Source organism: Pantherophis guttatus, chromosome 4 (assembly GCF_059756535.1).
Source record: "Pantherophis guttatus breed Tessera chromosome 4, ASM5975653v1, whole genome shotgun sequence".
Lineage (NCBI taxonomy): Eukaryota > Metazoa > Chordata > Lepidosauria > Squamata > Colubridae > Pantherophis > Pantherophis guttatus.
The window spans coordinates 131,961,936-131,978,990 of record NC_142066.1 but is presented as its reverse complement, the minus strand read 5'-3'; the positions used below and the strand labels follow the sequence as shown (position 1 = coordinate 131,978,990).

Sequence of the window (17,055 nt, the reverse complement as noted above, 5' to 3'; positions counted from 1 at the left end):
GACTTCATGTCTTCAATTGATTTAATGGGGGCTTATTTACATATACCTATACTTCCTGCTCATCACAAATACGTCCGTTTTTGTTACAATGGCCGACATTTCCAATATAGGGCCCTCCCTTTTGGCCTTTTTCTGCACCTAGAGCGTTTACAAAAGTTAAGGCAGCCCTCATCGCCCATTTCTCATCTATCCCTGTTAGGATACTTTTTTACCTGGATGATATTCTCATCCTCTCCCAGTCTGAGAACAAAGCTCGCCGGGATATTGCCACATCCATCCAAATTTTGAGGGCTCATGGTTTTTCAATTAACTGGAAGAAGAGCCATCTAGACCCTTCCACCCGTCTACAACACCTTGGCTCCATAATAGATACCGTTGCTTCAAAGGTTTTTCTATCTCAGGATCGACAAGATAGTCTCACTGACCTTGCCCGCCGTTTTAGACATTAGGTCTGCCACCCTTCTAGGTTTGTCCCGGTTATTAGGTAAAATGGTATCCACATACGGCATAGTACCCTGGTCTCGTCTTCATAGCAGGGAATTGCAGTGGCTGCTTCTCCCTTATCAATGGAACCTCAGCAGCACCTCGTCTCTCCTTCTATCTCTTCCCACGACCGTCGTCAAATCTCTGGGATGGTGGACTCCAAAGGCAGTCTCCAAGGGCTGCACGTTCCAGGAACCTCACAGAGTAGTCATCACGACGAATGCAAGCCTCACAGGTTGGGGGGCGCATCTATGAACACACATGGCTCAAGGCAAGTGGTCCACTCTGGAAAGCGCTCTCAATATCAACCTATTAGAACTACGAGCGGTGTATCTCACTTTTCTGAGCTTCAAACCCCATGTTCTAGGCAGGGATGTTCTTGTTCTCACGGACAACATCACTACCAAGGCACACATCAACAGGCAAAGGAGGACCTGTTCACGGGCTCTCCTACAGGAGACTCTTCGCCTGGGCCTCTGGGCAGAATCCCACCTAGCGTCTCTTTGTGCAGAACACATTTTGAGGGTAGCCAATGTACAGGCAGACTCTCTCAGCCGCTCTCCACTCGACCAAGCGGAGTGGAGTCTGCACCCTCTTCTCTTTCAGGAACTGATGAGGCGGTACGGTACACCGCAGGTGGATCTGTTCGCCTCAGAACACAATCATCAACTTCCTTGTTTCTTCTCCCGATTTCCCTCTCCAGGAGCGGAAGCGGTGGACGCCTTGCGCAACCCATGGCCCTTGGGGGTTCTTCTCTATGCATTCCCCCCGTTTCCTCTCATAGCCAAGGTAATCCGGAAGCTCATCCTGCTGGCTCCTCACTGGCCGCGACGCCCATGGTTTGCCGACCTGGTGTCACTGTCCATAGCTCCCCCCTGGCGAATTCCAGACGACCAGATATCTCTCCTACAGGGGTGACTAGTTCATCCAGATCCTCAGTCCTTCCAGCTAGCCGCCTGGAGATTGAGCGGTTCCTCTTGACAGAAACGTTGGTTCCTTCAGATGTCATCTCTACTATCCAAGCCTCTCGCCGTCAATCTACGATTCATATATACAACGCCACGTGGAAGGCCTTTTCCAACTGATGTAGACTGCGCAAGATAGTTCCTATCTCAGTATCAGTTGTACAAATTCTTGCTTTTCTGCAGGAGGGATTCTCATCAGGTCTCTCCCCAAATACCTTACGGAGACAGGTTTCCGCTATCTCATCCATTCTGTTTCATCAGAATGCTTCATCAGTCTCTCTCTCTAGGGATCCCCTGATTCGCAGCTTCTTACACGGGGCTACAAACCTCCGCCCTCCGGTCATCCACAGATTTCCAACGTGGGATCTTAACAAGTTGTTGGCAGCTCTCACTAGACCTCCCTTTGAACTGTTGCGGGAGGTTGACCTCAAATTTCTCTCTTTCAAGGTTTCATTCCTAGTGGCCATAACCTCAGCTCGCCGTATTTCGGAGTTGGTAGCCCTGTTAATCCGTAAGCATTTGTGCATTTTTCACACGGACAGAGTGGTCCTTCGCCTTGATCCGGCCTTTGTCTCAAAGATCAACTCAGTTTTCCACAGGTCACAAGAGCTTGTTTTTCCCAACTTCTGCCCTTCTCCTCAGCATCGGCTGGAACGGATATGGCACACCTTGAACATTCGAAGAGCGCTTAAAATTTACATTGCCCACACATATTCCTTCCATCGCACAGAGGCATTATTTGTCGCCTTCCAACCCTCTTCCATGGGTTCCAAGCTGTCCACTATGGCAATTGGCCGTTGGATCAGGGCCACCATTGCTTCAGCTTATTCCACCCAGTCCTTACCGGTACCTCAGAACATAATGGCCCACTCCACTAGGAACTCAGCCACGTCAGCGGCCTGGTCCACCCGGGCTCCCTTAGAAGAGGTATGCCAGGCTGCTACTTGGACCTCTCTTACTCCATTCATATGACATTACAGACTGGATTCCTACGCCTCGTCAGAGGCGTCCTTCGGTCGTAGAGTATTGCAAGAAGTACACCTGGAAAATGTTTCCCAGATCTGGCCTACTCCCTCCCTATTGGACATTGGCTCTGGTATGTCCCAGGCATGACTGCCGTGCCTGCTGTTAGGAGAATGGGCATTGGTCTTACCTGATACGCCCTTTCTATATCAGGCGGGCACGGCAGTCAGCCCCTCCCTGTCTAGGCCATTCCCGGGCACTGGGGTGGATGGCACTTTCATATGTTTTCTTACCTTATAGACACGACAGTCTGCTGATCTACCTCATCTCAAAACTGGACTACACAGGAAGAGGTGGGACTTAAAAGCTTTCAGCAGACCCGGTCCCATTGGAGGAAAGGCTATGTCACTCCCAGGCATGACTGCCGTGCCCGCCTGATATAAAAAGGGCATATCAGGTAAGACCAACGCACAGTCTCAAGTGTGTTATTTGTCAAGTGTGGTATTGGTGGTATTGGTCAGCAAGCCCTTTGGTAATGTGAGGCTGAAGCCCAGGGAAGTTTTACAGTTTGACTATATGGGAATGTGTTGTGTTGAATGGTTGATCAGTAAATGCATTACTGTGTCTATGTGGTAGTACGGTTCAAATGATTAGTGACATAACAAAATGATCTGTCCTTAACTCCCTCTATCATACTTGCATCATAAAAATTACATAAGTTCTCCAGAAAAAGTAGTTTTGATAAGAATACTTATGGTAATTTCTCCAGAAGAAAGTATTTTGACACATACCTTCTTATACAGCTAGCCAGTTGCTTGGTTTCTTTGCCAGTAGCAGTCCTAATAAGATTGAGATTAGCTTCATTCTTTCTACTACCCAGACTTTTGGGATTAATGGTCTACAGCATGAATTGATTAAGTCCTGCTTTAGTCATGAAGCCATCTGGGTGACCTTGCGTTGGTCACTCTCTTTCTAAATTGTTTGAATGAATATTGAATAGGACTAGCTGGACTGCAATCTGCAATTTGATATTCTTTTAAAGTAGCTATAGATATTCAAAGTGATAAAACATGCTAATCAACATTAGCTGATACATTTCAATATCAGTGATTTCAGAATTGCTTTTAATATTTCTTATCTGCAAGCTAATAAAAAAGGATCACATTTAACTAATTTTAGATTAAATTATAGCTATATCCTGCAAGATCCTATATTTATTTATTTGTTCATTTATTTAATTAATTAGTTTTATGCCATCCATCACTACCAAGCAACTCTGCATGGCTTACATCATCATAAATAAAGGAAACTTTTTTTAGAATTAAAACATTAGACATTAAAAATTAAAATCTTAAAACTAATGCTAAAATGGATAAAAAGAACCAATGTGTAGACAGGGTAGAGAAGGGATCTTCTGTTAATCTATTAGCCGCCTCCTTCTTCTGGGATCCAAGCCAGTTGGCAAAGTCAGGTTTTCAGGTATTTTGAGAAGAGTAAGAGGATGCAGGCAGATTTCACTTCAAGGGGATGATATTCCAAGGGCTCTTCTAGCCAGGACTGCAATCTGCTCTTCAAGCAGGAATCGTGAGTCTAGAAGGACCCCCAATTGACATTTGGTTTGTCTGGGGAAGTGCAATATATTAAACTCTTGGTTCCTGAGGCTCCATGTATCCAAAGTCACTTAGTCTTACCAGGGTTCAGCTAAAGCGTGTGGTTCCCCATCCAGGCCTCCACAGCCTCTAGGCACCATGAGAGGGCAGCACCGGTAACACTTGTGTCATCTTAGACGGAGACACAAAGTTGAGTATCATCGGTATACTGATGATATCTTATCCCATGGTATTGGTTGATCCCACCCAATGGCTTCATGTAGATCTTAAAAAGAGCAGAGAGAACACTAAGCTCTGCGCATGCCACAAAGAACAGCCACAAACTAGATCTCTCACTCTATTTGTTAATATGGCTGGATGTAGGACTCTGGTGATCAAATACACTGAGATTTAGCATAGAGAAAAATATCAGCATATTTAGGAATTCTTTAAATGTTTAAATATTTTTCTTAGACTATATGCATAAGATCAGTATAAATATAATGATTTGATAAAAATGATGTGCATTTAGCAAATGCTGATGAAAAGATAGTACTTTAAAAAAGATGTGAAGAATGGTAATGTGGTTCCTTGGGAAAAAAGCAGCAGGAGCTACTTTCAGAAGTGATTTGCAACTTTCCCTGCCTATTTTCCCACTGAGTTTGCTTGTGGGAAATTGGCAGGAAAAGTAATAAATGATGATCACATGACTATGGAGGTGCTGCACCAGCCAGAACTGTGAAGCTCAGTTGTAAGTAGCACTCATTCATTGCTGTTGCAACTTCAGCGTAGTTGTTAACTGAGAACTATTTGGAAAATTGTGAAAAATGTTTAATTGACAAGTGAAAAGAAGTGTACATAGACAGTTTTATTCAAGAACATGGCTGATTTACCTTTTGGTCCCTCAGCAGAAAAAAATATTGCTTTCTATTGTTGAAAAAGGGTGGGATACATTAATGCAAATGCTTGTTATAAATGGTTATGATTTTTTAAGAAAATAAAAATTGTATCAGTGACTTTTCTGGAACCTCAAAGTGTTATCTATTACATTCTCTATACCTTCCATGCTACACACTGATTGTTCAGTTGTTGAGAGACTATAATTGTTCTGAGCTTTGGTAAACTTGATTTGAAATTTACTTTACTTTATAATTTTATAATTTTCTGTTAGAAACAATAGCTTTGTGCTCTTAGTAAGTAGCAGGATATTTTAACTACCTTTATCATCATTGGTTAACATCAAAGGGTGCCTTAAAACATTTCTCATATAAAGCTAAATTTCTATAAAAATCTTTCTTACAAGAGACTGAGTATATTATGTGAATGTTTTATATTGCAGTAGATGTTTTTACATTTCTCTATTAAATGATACACAACTAAAAAGTTATGATAAAATGATGGGGAAAACTGACACTATTTTGGATATTTTATTATGTTGTCTTCACACTGAAATCATATATTGCAGCTTTGCGGACCTGCGAGGTGGTAGAGAGAGAGGGAATGGTTCCGCATGCGTGGTGGGCATGCGCGTCCGCTACTCGTGCAGATGGCGTGCACGTGCATGCACTTGCCCACTGCTCTTGCTTGCCCGCTGCTTTAGGCGGCCCGGTTCTGAATAGCTCATGGCCTGATAGTGGGCTTGGGGTTTTGGAATCCTGGATATATTGTACATTTAGATGTGTTTTATGTCAAACAAGTATTTATAGTTCCACTTATTACACTGAAATTATTAAGCAGCTCTTTAATTTTCTTTGAAAATAGTCAAATGGGAAACATATAATATTGGTTTCACTATTTTATGGAACTTTCCTTACATTTTCCAAATTTCTTACTTAAGGAAAGTTTTCACTTAAAAGTCTAAAGTCTGAGTAGATAGTTTCCATTCCATGTAGCATTAATAAAATATAGTTTTAACTGACCTCCAACACTTTTATTAGACTTACACAAGAAACCATGTTGAGCAGATGAAGCTCTTCAGCATCATATCAGGAAAGTCAATGTTATGCTCTAATAAAATATGCACAATTCTGCTTAATAGAAATTTATGATAGGAAGTGCTCTCTGTTGTCAAGTCTGAGGTAAATGGATGGTTACTTTCTTCAAAGTATGTTTGAAGTCATGTTGACATTGGTAGTTGTGTATATTAAGAGCCAGTTTGGTCAAATGGTTAAGACTCCAGGCTAGAAAGCAGGAGACTGTGAGTTCAAGTCCTGCCTTAGTCATGAAAGCCAGCTAGGTGACTCCAGATCAGTTGCTATCTCAGGCCAGCCCATCTCACAGGATTGAGGGGAAAATAGGAGAAGGAAAATGTGTGTACTGCCTTGAATTATTTGTAAAAATAATAAAAATGTGATACAAATAAATGGAGGGATGGCTCAGCAGTTAAAAACACATGGACCACATGATGGAGTGAGCTCTTGTTACTTGCCCCAGCTCCTACCAATCTAGTAGTTGTAAACATGCAAATGTGAGTAGATAAATAGCTGCACTTTGGTAACAGCGTTCTATGTGCCTTGGTGTATAGTTTTTCTGGCCATATCACCATAGAAGTGTCTTTGGACAACTCTGGCTCCCTCAATTAAGAAATGGTAATGAGTACTGCCCCCTAGAATCAAACACAACTAGACAAGAAAAACCTTTACCTTTATCTTTACAAATAAACAAAAAATAATTACATTTCTGATTATATAGTGGTCACTTCTACTTATCCATTGCAGCTTGCAATACAATTTGAACATGTCTAATTGAATTATAGCCAATGAAAACAACTTGGAAGTCAAATATGTAAAGTTATATAGGTAAAGAAGCATATATTTTGATTACTTGCACTTTGTCACTTACCTCCAAATGATCAGAAGCCCCCTTTCCAGCTCTTTGATAAACTTCTTATTTGCTACTTTCCCACAGAATAGCCTTAAGTGGTTATTTGTCTCTGAAAAGTATTGAAACAAAATATTTTTGTCTATAAATATATAATAAACATATAATGGATTTTATATATTTTTGTTTACCTTAAAATACTTAAAAGATCCTATAATGTTTGGCTACCGACTTATTAAAATCCATGGGAAATTTTGCCAGGAAAGGGAATTTGTGCTGCAGCTGCCAAAAAAGTAAGCAGTCCTAGACTGCATTGACAGAGGGATAAAATGAAGATCACATAAAGTGTTAGTATCTCTTTTTAATACTTTGTAAGACCATACTTGGAATATTGCAGCTAGTATTGGTCACCACAATATAAAAAAGATGTTGAGACTCTAGAAAGAGTGCAGAGAAGAACCACCAAGATGATTAGGGACTGGAGGCTAAAACATATGAAAAACAGTTCAGGAATTGGATATGTCTAATTTAATGAAAAAAAGGACTAGGGATGATGTGATAGCAGTTTTCCAATATCTAAGGGGCTGCCATAAAGAAGAGAGGGTCGTCTTTATGGGGTATTATTCTTCTATTCTAAGCACCTAAAGGAGGACAAGAAACAATGGATGGAAATTAATCAAAGAGGGAACCAATCTAGAACTAAGAAATTTCCTGATAGTTAGAATTCAATTCAATTCACACCTTTATTGTCAATGCACAACATGTGTACAATGAAATTGAATGAGCCTCCCTTGGTGCAGCCCACCCAAGAACACAGAATACAATAAATAAATAAATAAATAAATAAAAATGAAATCCCTAAACCCAAATAAATTAACACACATTTCCACATACATACATATATAATATTATATTACATATTGCATGTTATACTGGCACTGTAAATCTATCACATTAAGCCTGATTGTGGTGTGGTGTGGCGTTTAAAAGTCTGACAGCCCATGGATAAAAGCTATTTTTCAGTCTATTTGTTCGGCTGGCTATGCTTCTATCTCTCCTGTCTGATGGTAGGAGAATAAAAAAATGTTCTCCAGGGTATGAATCATCCCTAAGGATTTTCTTCACTCTGCTGAGACAGTGAGATCTGCCGATTTCATCCAGTGGGTTTAGGGGGCAGTCCATGATTTTTTTGTGCTGTTACACCCTCTGTAATGCCTTTCTGTCTGCGGCTGTTAAGCCAGCATACCATACTGTGACACAATACGTGAGGGTGCTTTCTATCGTGGACCGGTAGAAGGAAGTTATCAGCTGTTGTTCCACCTGATTTTTCTGCAAGACCCTAAGGAAATGGAGTTTCTATTGAACATTTCCAATAACCTGGGACATGTTATTTTTCCAGGTGAGATCTTGGCTAAAGTGCACTCCCAGGAATTTGAACGAGGAGACCCTCTCCACACAGCACCCCTTGATGTAGAGTGGGGCAGGTTCCTCTCTCTGCTTCCAGAAGTCCAACACCATTGTAGAAAAAATGCTTTTAAAAGCCTCTGACGATCCCAGCTGAGCTGCACGATAATCTTTGTCCAAAGAGGTTGTAGAAAAAATGCTTTTAAAAGTTAAAAAAAAAAAAAAAGTTGGTCACGCCCACCCAGTCACATTAACCCCCCCCCACCAAGCCACGCCCACAGAACAGTTAGTAACAAATTTTACATTTCACCACTGGTGCAGAGCTTTCTTCTCATTTTTATAATAAAGAGTCTGGGATCTCAGAATATTTTAATGTTTCTTGCTGTTTCCTGCAAAGGCTGCAGTGTGTATTTTTACTTTTGGGTTGTTATATATGAAATATATCAGCCATGTGCTGCCATAAACCAGTAGATGATAGACCAAAGTATGCCAATTATAGGGCTGTTTAAATGTTTATCAACCCTTTTAAATTGTCAATATTTCTGCAGAAATATTGCAGAAATAAAATATAAAATGCAATCTGCTCTTAAAATCCTAAAACTGAATGAAGAAAACACAAATGAGTAAAAAAATTATTATATTTGTTCACTGAAGAATATATTCCCAAACTACATATTTAATTCGTAATCAGGTGTGAGCGAGAGAGGTCCTGCCTTATTTAAAGAATAGAATACTGGGTATACAAGTCTAATATTTATGTTTGGAGATTTCTGAGAATCTCTGACAGACAGTTGTTAATGCTCACCAAGCTGGAAAAATTTACAAATCTATTTCTAAAGTTTTGGATTCTACCAGTCCACTCTCAGAAGATTGTGTACAAATGGAGACAATTCAGCACCACTGTTATCCTCTTTAGGAATGGTTGACAAATCAACATCATACCAAGAGCAAGGTGTTTAATACTCTAGTGGGTCTCGGACTGGTCCAGGCTAATGTCTGAGGAACTGAAGGCCTTTCTTGCATTGGTGAATATTACTGTTTATGACAGAACCATTGGGAGAAACTGAAGAATAGTGGTATGCATGGCAAGGTTGCAAGAAGACAGTAGCTATTCTCCAAAAAGAAAATTGCTGCCAGTCTGCAGTTTGCAAAAGACCACATGGATAAGCCAGAAGGCCATTGGAAGAATGTTCTGTGACGGATGACACTGAAACAGAATTTTTTTGGCTTGAATTAAAAATGTTATATTTGGCTGAAAGGAAAAACACTGCATTCCAGTATCAGAACTTTATCCTATTTATGAAATATGCTGGTGGCAGTAATGATTTGTGCCTGGCTTTGGACCAGGATGACCTGACAACATTGATGGAATTATGAATTTTGAATTGTATTAGCAATTTCTATAGGAGAATGTTAAAGTTATCCATGAATTGAAGTTCAAAGGAATGCAGCAAGACAATTCTGCAAAACAAGTTCTACAACCAAGGAAGCAGAAGATATTTAATGTTTTGGAATGGCCATGTCAAAATCCTGACCTTAAACATTTAGAAATATTGTGGAGGGGCCTGAAGTGGGCAGTTCAAGCAAGCCTACTAACATCCCTGAATTGAAGCTGTTGTATAAAGGGGAATGGGCTATAATTCCTCCAAGGTAATGTGTAGGACTAATCACAGTTAGTCGATACATTTAGTTGCAGTTATTGCTGCATACGAGTTACTGAAAGCAAAGGTTCACATCCTTTTATCACTCATATATAGCTATGGATAATTTTCCTTAATAAATTACTGAATAGGTATGTTTTTGACTCATGTTTTTAAAAAATGACTTTTCTTTATCTAGTTTTAGAACATGGAGAAAAGATCACATTGTAGGTCATAGTTTTGCAGAAATATTAAAAATTTGAAAGGATTGGCCGCCACTGCATAATCTATAGTTGGATGTTATAGATACAGAAATAATGTAAACATTTTTTTCATTTAGTGTAGTACAATTTCTTAAATTAGGCTATAGAAAGCTGGGTTTTCCTTTTGTATTACAAGGGCTTCTTCGTTAAAGATAATTGAATACAATATAACACAAATTTAGAATCTTTGGAGATGTGGCATATTATTGAAGCTGTATTCTAATTTCACATATCAAGCTTTCTACAATGAAGGTATTGGTTGATTTCTTCAGGAAAAATGGATAGGTCAAGGAAACTCAAAGAGAAGTAACATACTTGTGGGTGGCTTTTGCTTATTTTTTTTACATTGGAATAAAATGCAGCTTTTCATAAAATATTGCTTATCCCAAAGGGAATATCATGATGGTATAATGTCACAAAGCAAACAGCAGTCACTGGATAACTTATTTGCATGGGGTCATGCAAATGGCATTATCATCACAATTCAGTTCAGATTAGAGTTCTTACAAAAGCTCTTAAAGAAGATGAAAAACAAACATATGACATCCATTTTTTATTTAATTTGGTTGTGAAAATATCTAGCATTTTATATAATTCTAAAGTACAAGTATTCTTATATAGTAAGGTGCCTAATGAAATGAGTGCATCCCAGCTTTTTGGTAGAGATGTTGATTGTACGACTAGTGATCTTTGTTTTATATCTTAAATTATCTCCATAATTGTTAACATTTTATAGTAATTCATCTGTTAAAAGAATTTTGTATAAGACATGGTCATTGGTCTTTAAACATTCTATCTTTTGAAAAAATGAAAATGGCATTTTCTAGAATTTCATTATAGAAGTAAGACTAAGATTTGGAGTAATTAGCATGAATTAGCAAAACTTTTGCTAATTAGAAATTCAAGGAATTTTTTTACTAAAAGGGATAATTTGAAGGAGAGGAATCTATAAAAGCAGAGCTGGAATAGAAATAAAATTAGAGTATGGTGTGGCATCAAAGTACGGTAGATGAAGGAAGCACTTAGAACATGGAATATGTAAAGTTGTTTCCATCATTCCATCGTATTTGTTATATCCTAATATGTGATATTTTCTATTCAGGGAAATATTAGAATATATATTTAGTAGGAGTGGAATTTTATTTTTTGTGAAATAATGCTGTTGCTTTTTGAAATTCCCACAATTTTGTTATTTTTTTTATTTTAGGAAATTATTACATCAAACTGCCAGGGAAATTCCTCATATGAAGCAATTCAGGACATAATATAGGGAGTTTATAAATTAGCAAAGTTTTGGCCTAAGATATGGATACAAAGAGACAATGCTTTGATGTTTACACTTTTTCTTATTCTAGCACAAATTTGTGACTTTCTCAGGAACTGCAGGAGATATGAAATAAGGCAGATGTATACTTCTGTGCCTATATCAAGTAACCTAGGAATTAATTCTATTTGTCTATGTAATATGCTGCATATTATTGAAATAGCACTAAAACATGTCTTGATTTATGGCATGAAATACTATTTTAGATAACTATCTAGGAATGTAGTAATGTCTTTTAGGAAAGGCCTGTATGGAAATAGGTTTTTATTTTAAAAGGCCTTTGTGTTTCCTTATTATGATAGATGCTCCAGTTTCTGCAATATATAAATAAAACATAAGCTCATTTATTATAATGATAATTAATAAAAGAGTTAATAAAGTATGAGACCATAGTTTTTGTTGTCTAATCATCATTTTCATTGTTTAAAAGTTAGGCTTGTAGCTCTGTGAAGAATCTTATAATCTTATCCTGTCTGTATATGTTATGTGCTAAATAATGAATATTAAATAATTAAAATTACATGCAAATCATATGGAAGCTTCTTGATATGAATTTATTCTATTTATATTGTCAAAAATGTTAAGAATAAAATTAAATTAACTTTTTATAGGTTGGGCTCATGTGGTTTGTGCTCTGTACATTCCCGAGGTGCAGTTTGCAAATGTTTCTACAATGGAACCTATCGTGTTGCAGTCTGTTCCTCATGATCGTTATAATAAGGTATAATTAAATTATGACTTTCTTTCTTTATATAACATTGTTATTTTAAAAATTTAAAATATTTTAGAATTTATAAAAATACATCTGTGAACTCTTGCACTTCGCTTTTTTACTGAAACGAGTAAATTAGGAAAAAATCTTCTAATAATAACATATTGTAATTTGTAGCATGAAGTGATTTTTGTTTAGTTAATATTTCAGCATAGCCTGAAATATTTTATTTAAATAGATTTCCAAAATAAATATAAAGTATTTTGTAATGTTTTCAGTGTTATTAGTAATAATTGTTCTTAGTACTGTTATAAGTAAATGAAGGTTATTAGAAATGCTAGTTGAGAGCAGAATGTCAGCTTGTCATTTACATTTAATATAATTATATATTTTGTTTCTTATAAAAGTCAAACTTCTTCGGTCATTGATTTTGTCATTGAGAAGGTCAATGTGATATTAGCAATTCTCCTCTCTCCTAATATTATAAAATATAGATTTCTATTTGTTATTAAATTGACCAAGCATATCAATAAATACCTAGATAAATTGCAAATTTGTTCCTTTTTTTTTTTTTTGCTATTTACCAAAAAGTAATATATAATTAAGTTTATTTTACTGGTATGTGAAGAGTTTTCAGTTGTAAAATTTTTGAAAACTAAAATAAGGCTATGGTCTCCTCTTTAGATAAGTTTTAAAATGTTACAACGTAAATGTCATCAAATGATGGTAGTTGCAATTAATAATTAGGCCTCATTTTTTAAAACTCCTGGAACAAAATATTTTTAAAATTTATAGGTAGCCCTTGACTTACAACTGGTCACATAACAATTGTTTGGAGTTATAGTGGCCTTGGAAAGGGTGCTGGACATACAAAATCATTTGGATTCACTCCCAAGTGGAACCTGTCAATGATGTTGGTCCATATGAGATGCCCGAGGAACAGTCTTACCCAGTTATCTGTGAACAGTTCAATCCTGCTAGACTTGATGAAATGGGCAGGGTCCTTGCTCCTGTCAGTGCAATCACCTGTCAGTTAGTTCCTTGTCTGTTTTGATTGGTGAAAGCTTTCAGGATAGTGAATGCCAGGTGGGTTCAGGTAGTAATTAATTCTTCACTGCTGAAGGAGATTTTCCCAGGGCTTTTTAAAAGTGACCCTGGGTTTGCCCCCTCTTAAAAAAAATCCGTCTCTTGAGCTTGCCTACCTGGACAGTTTTCATCCAGTTTCTACCCTTTCTTTCCTAGAGAAGGTGGTTGCTTGGCAGTTTCAGAGGGCCCTGGATGAAGCTGATTATCTGGACCCCTTCCAATCAAGATCTAGGCCCGGTTATGGGATAGAAACAGCAATGGTCACACTTGCTGATGATGTTTGGCGAGAGCAGGATGTGGGGGGTGGTGCAACCTTATTTACTGTCCTTGATGGTTCAGCAGCCTTCAGTACCATCAATCAGGTATCCTTTTGGGCTGTCTGTGAGGTTTGGGGCTAGATCGTACAGACCTGCAATAGTTTGGTTTCTTTCTCTGAAGCTGGTCTCAATTGGTTAGGTTGAGAGTGAGAGATCCAGGCCCACTCCTTTATGGTATGTTGCAGGGCTCAGTAATCTTTCCACTCTTTTTAAACATTATATCAAGGCCCTGGGTGAGATCATTTGTCACCATGGATTGAAGTATCATCAATGCGCAGATGATAGTCAACTCTATATTTCCACCCATGGTGTCCCAAGTGATGCTATTGCTGCCCTCCTGTGTTGCCTGGAGCCTGTGAGAGTCTGTATGGGGGACAACATATTTCGACTGAACCCTGGCAAGGCCAAATGACTTTGGGTGCTTGGAAGGTTGAGATCCAAAAGTTTGACATAGCTAATGGATTTTTACAACCTCAAATAGACCTGATGCGCAACTTGGGGGTTCTCCTGGACCTGTGACTCCTGTTTTAAGAGCAGCCAGAAATCATGGCTAGGAGAGCATTTGCACAACTTAGTGCTGTGCATCAGTTACAACCTTTCTTGGATTGGGAGTACTGGTGCTTAGTTATTCAAGCCTTGGTCATTTCATGTCTAGACTATTGCAATTCACTCTATATGGGCCTCGAAATGTAATTGGAAGCTACAACTGATGCAAAATGTGGTGGCATGGGCTGTTTTTGGGACTCCTAGGGTGGCCCATGTTACATTGTTGTTCAGCTGTATTAGTTGTTGGCTTGCTTACAGTGCAATTCAAGGTATTGGTTATCACCTTGAAAGCCCTTCATGGCATAGTTCCAGACTGTCTGAAGAACCATCTTGCCACAATGGGATTGGCCCACCCCAACCTTGCTGGCAGAGGGAGCATGCTGCAGACCCGTCAATCAAGGAATGTCCATTGATGGTGCCCAGGAGCATATGGACAGACAACCATAGTTTCATGCGGAAACTATGACATCCTAAACTAAGCTTAGTCCAAAAATGCTATTAACATCAAATCAATATTAATATCAAATCAATATACACATAGACCTGAACAACATCTACATACTCTGCAAAAGAGATAATCAGCAAGCCAGAAAGTGAACAAAAAGACCAAAACACCTCTCCTCTAGCAGTCAACACCCAGATTAACACCAGAACTAAGTAATTAATATCCCAGTCAAGAAATTGCCAAACAAGCTAACAGTAAACAGGCCAACCAAAGAACCACTAAGACCTCTCCTACCAATTGACAGGGCAAGCCACTAGAGTATGAATTGAGAGGAAATCCTACTGCCTGTTAACAATAATTATATTATTTAATTTGAGAAATGAAACATCACCAAAAAACAACCAAGCTCAGAAAGCACCAAGGACTGCTCATTTCAACCCTGAGCTACAAATATTCTTCTTTATCAACTATTCCATATTCTGTACTCTAAAATAAGAAAGTTATTGTATATGACTTTTATTTGGTATTTGAAAAATGCTGAATGCTAAACATACCCATCTCCCTCAATCTTTCTTCATACAGTTTAGTTTCTTGTTCTTGGATTATTGTTATTGAGAATAGAATACAGTAGGAGTAGGAATAGGAATAAAACAGTAATAGGAATACAATTCTTTTTTGCCCAAGCATGATTGGACACAGAAAGAATTTTGTCTTTGGTGCATAAGCTCTCAGTGTACATACAAACCACAAAGTAATATAACCATAGTAGAAAAGAAGGATAATATAGCCCTACTGCATGGGTAAATATACTTAGGTATAAGACAGTCCTTTGGGAATTAGATATTCAGCAGAGTGATGGCATGAGGGAAAAAAATCTATCTCTCTGTGTAGTTGTTTTGGCATGCAGTGTCCTGTAGCAGTATCCCAAGGGGAGGAGTTGAAACAGTTTTTCTCCAGTATGTGAGGGGTCTATAGATATTTTCTCAGCCCTCCTTCTGACCCTTTCAATATACAGGTCCTCAATGAAAGACAGGCTACTTGCAATTGTTTTTTCTGCAGTCATAAATTATCCATTGAAATCTATACCTATTTGGTTGCTGTACCAAACCAGACAGTTATAGAAGTACAAATGACAAACTCAGTAATTCCTCTGTAAAACTGTATCAACAGGTCCTGGGTAATCTGAACTTTCAGAGACACATTATTTGGGCCTGTTCCAATTTCTCTGAATTCTTTTTAAAATAGTGTGCTCTGAACTAGACACAGTACTTGAAGTGGTACCTAAAGTGGTACCTAAAGAAGTAGAATGGAATAGAATTAGTATTTCCTGTGATTTGGAAATTCTTAGGCTAATGTATTCTAAAGTTGTATTATATTTTTTGCAGCCGTGTCCCATTGCTGGTGCATATTAAATTTACAGTCAACTGTTTGGAGTGCTATGACCACCCCATATATCCTCAGTGCTATTTGGTAGTTGAATTTGATAGTTGTTTGCTAATTGAAGAAATTTTTCATTTTTATGTTAAATATAATACTGTTACTCCCAGCTAATTTGACTAATCTTTACATCTGTTAATATTGTTTTTGGTTTTTGTGGCTTAAGCTGTGCAAACCAATTTTATATCATTCATATGCAGTATTTGATAAGAATTCCCTTCATTTAAACAAAAGTGTTCCTTACATGGCTGTATTTCTTACTGGTGTCCAGTTTTGATTTTAATACATTAATGACTGTTCCTTGAGTAGTGTTTTTTTAGATAGCTATATTTCAACTTAATTGTCATGTCATCAAGCTCACACTTAACCACCTAACTAATCTCCGAATTGTGTGATGGGTAGGATCAGGGCCGGATTTAGATGAAAAGAGGCCCTAGGCTATTCCACTTATGCGGCCCTTTCACTAGTGGTGGGATTCAATTTTTTTAACAACAGGTTCTGTGGGCGTGGCTTAATTGGGGGTGTGGCTTGGCAATCATGTGACTGGGTGGGCGTGGCTAGCTGGTCACGTGACTCTGTAGGCGTGGGTAGCTCGTCATGTGACCGGTGGGCATGGCTATGTGCATAGAGACTACTCAGAGGGCTGAAAAAAGTCATTTCTGACTGGGCCTCGCACTTTTGACCGGTCCTCACACTTATGACCATCCTCACATTTATGCCCGTGCAGCTTTCTTAACAACCATGTCACTCATTTCACAACTGCTTTTCTTCACCATGGTGACAAGATAGGGCAAAAACGTAAAATGTGAGGACAGTCGTAAGTTTGAGGACTGGTCAAAAGTGCGAGGACCAGTCAGAAATAACTTTTTCAGCCCTCTGAGTAGTCCATATGCATAAAAGGATACAGCAATAGAGAGGGATGAAGGAAGGGAAGGGAAATTAGAGTAGGAGTGAGGGTAAGAGAGGGAGGAAGAGAGGAGGAGAAGGAGAAAGGAAGAAGAAGTAGGGAGGAGAAGAAGAGGGGGAGGAAGAGAAAGTAAGAAGGAAAGAAAAGAGAGAGG

The 17,055-nt window shown here is 38.4% G+C and overlaps 1 protein-coding gene across 19 annotated transcripts in view; it reads left to right on the top strand.

Annotated features, from left to right (window-relative positions):
• Window positions 1–17,055, top strand: part of MLLT10 (MLLT10 histone lysine methyltransferase DOT1L cofactor) — a 186,990-nt gene that overhangs the window by 38,583 nt on the left and 131,352 nt on the right. For 12 of the 19 annotated variants that reach the window (XM_087892828.1, XM_087892821.1, XM_087892818.1 and 9 more), the window contains one exon: window positions 12,063–12,172. The exons of the other annotated variants lie outside the window; for them this stretch is intronic. In XM_087892828.1, coding sequence (XP_087748954.1) covers window positions 12,125–12,172 — 48 coding nt within the window. In that variant the 5' untranslated portion in view covers window positions 12,063–12,124. The remainder of the gene's footprint in view (window positions 1–12,062; window positions 12,173–17,055) is intronic. 19 annotated transcript variants of the gene reach the window in all.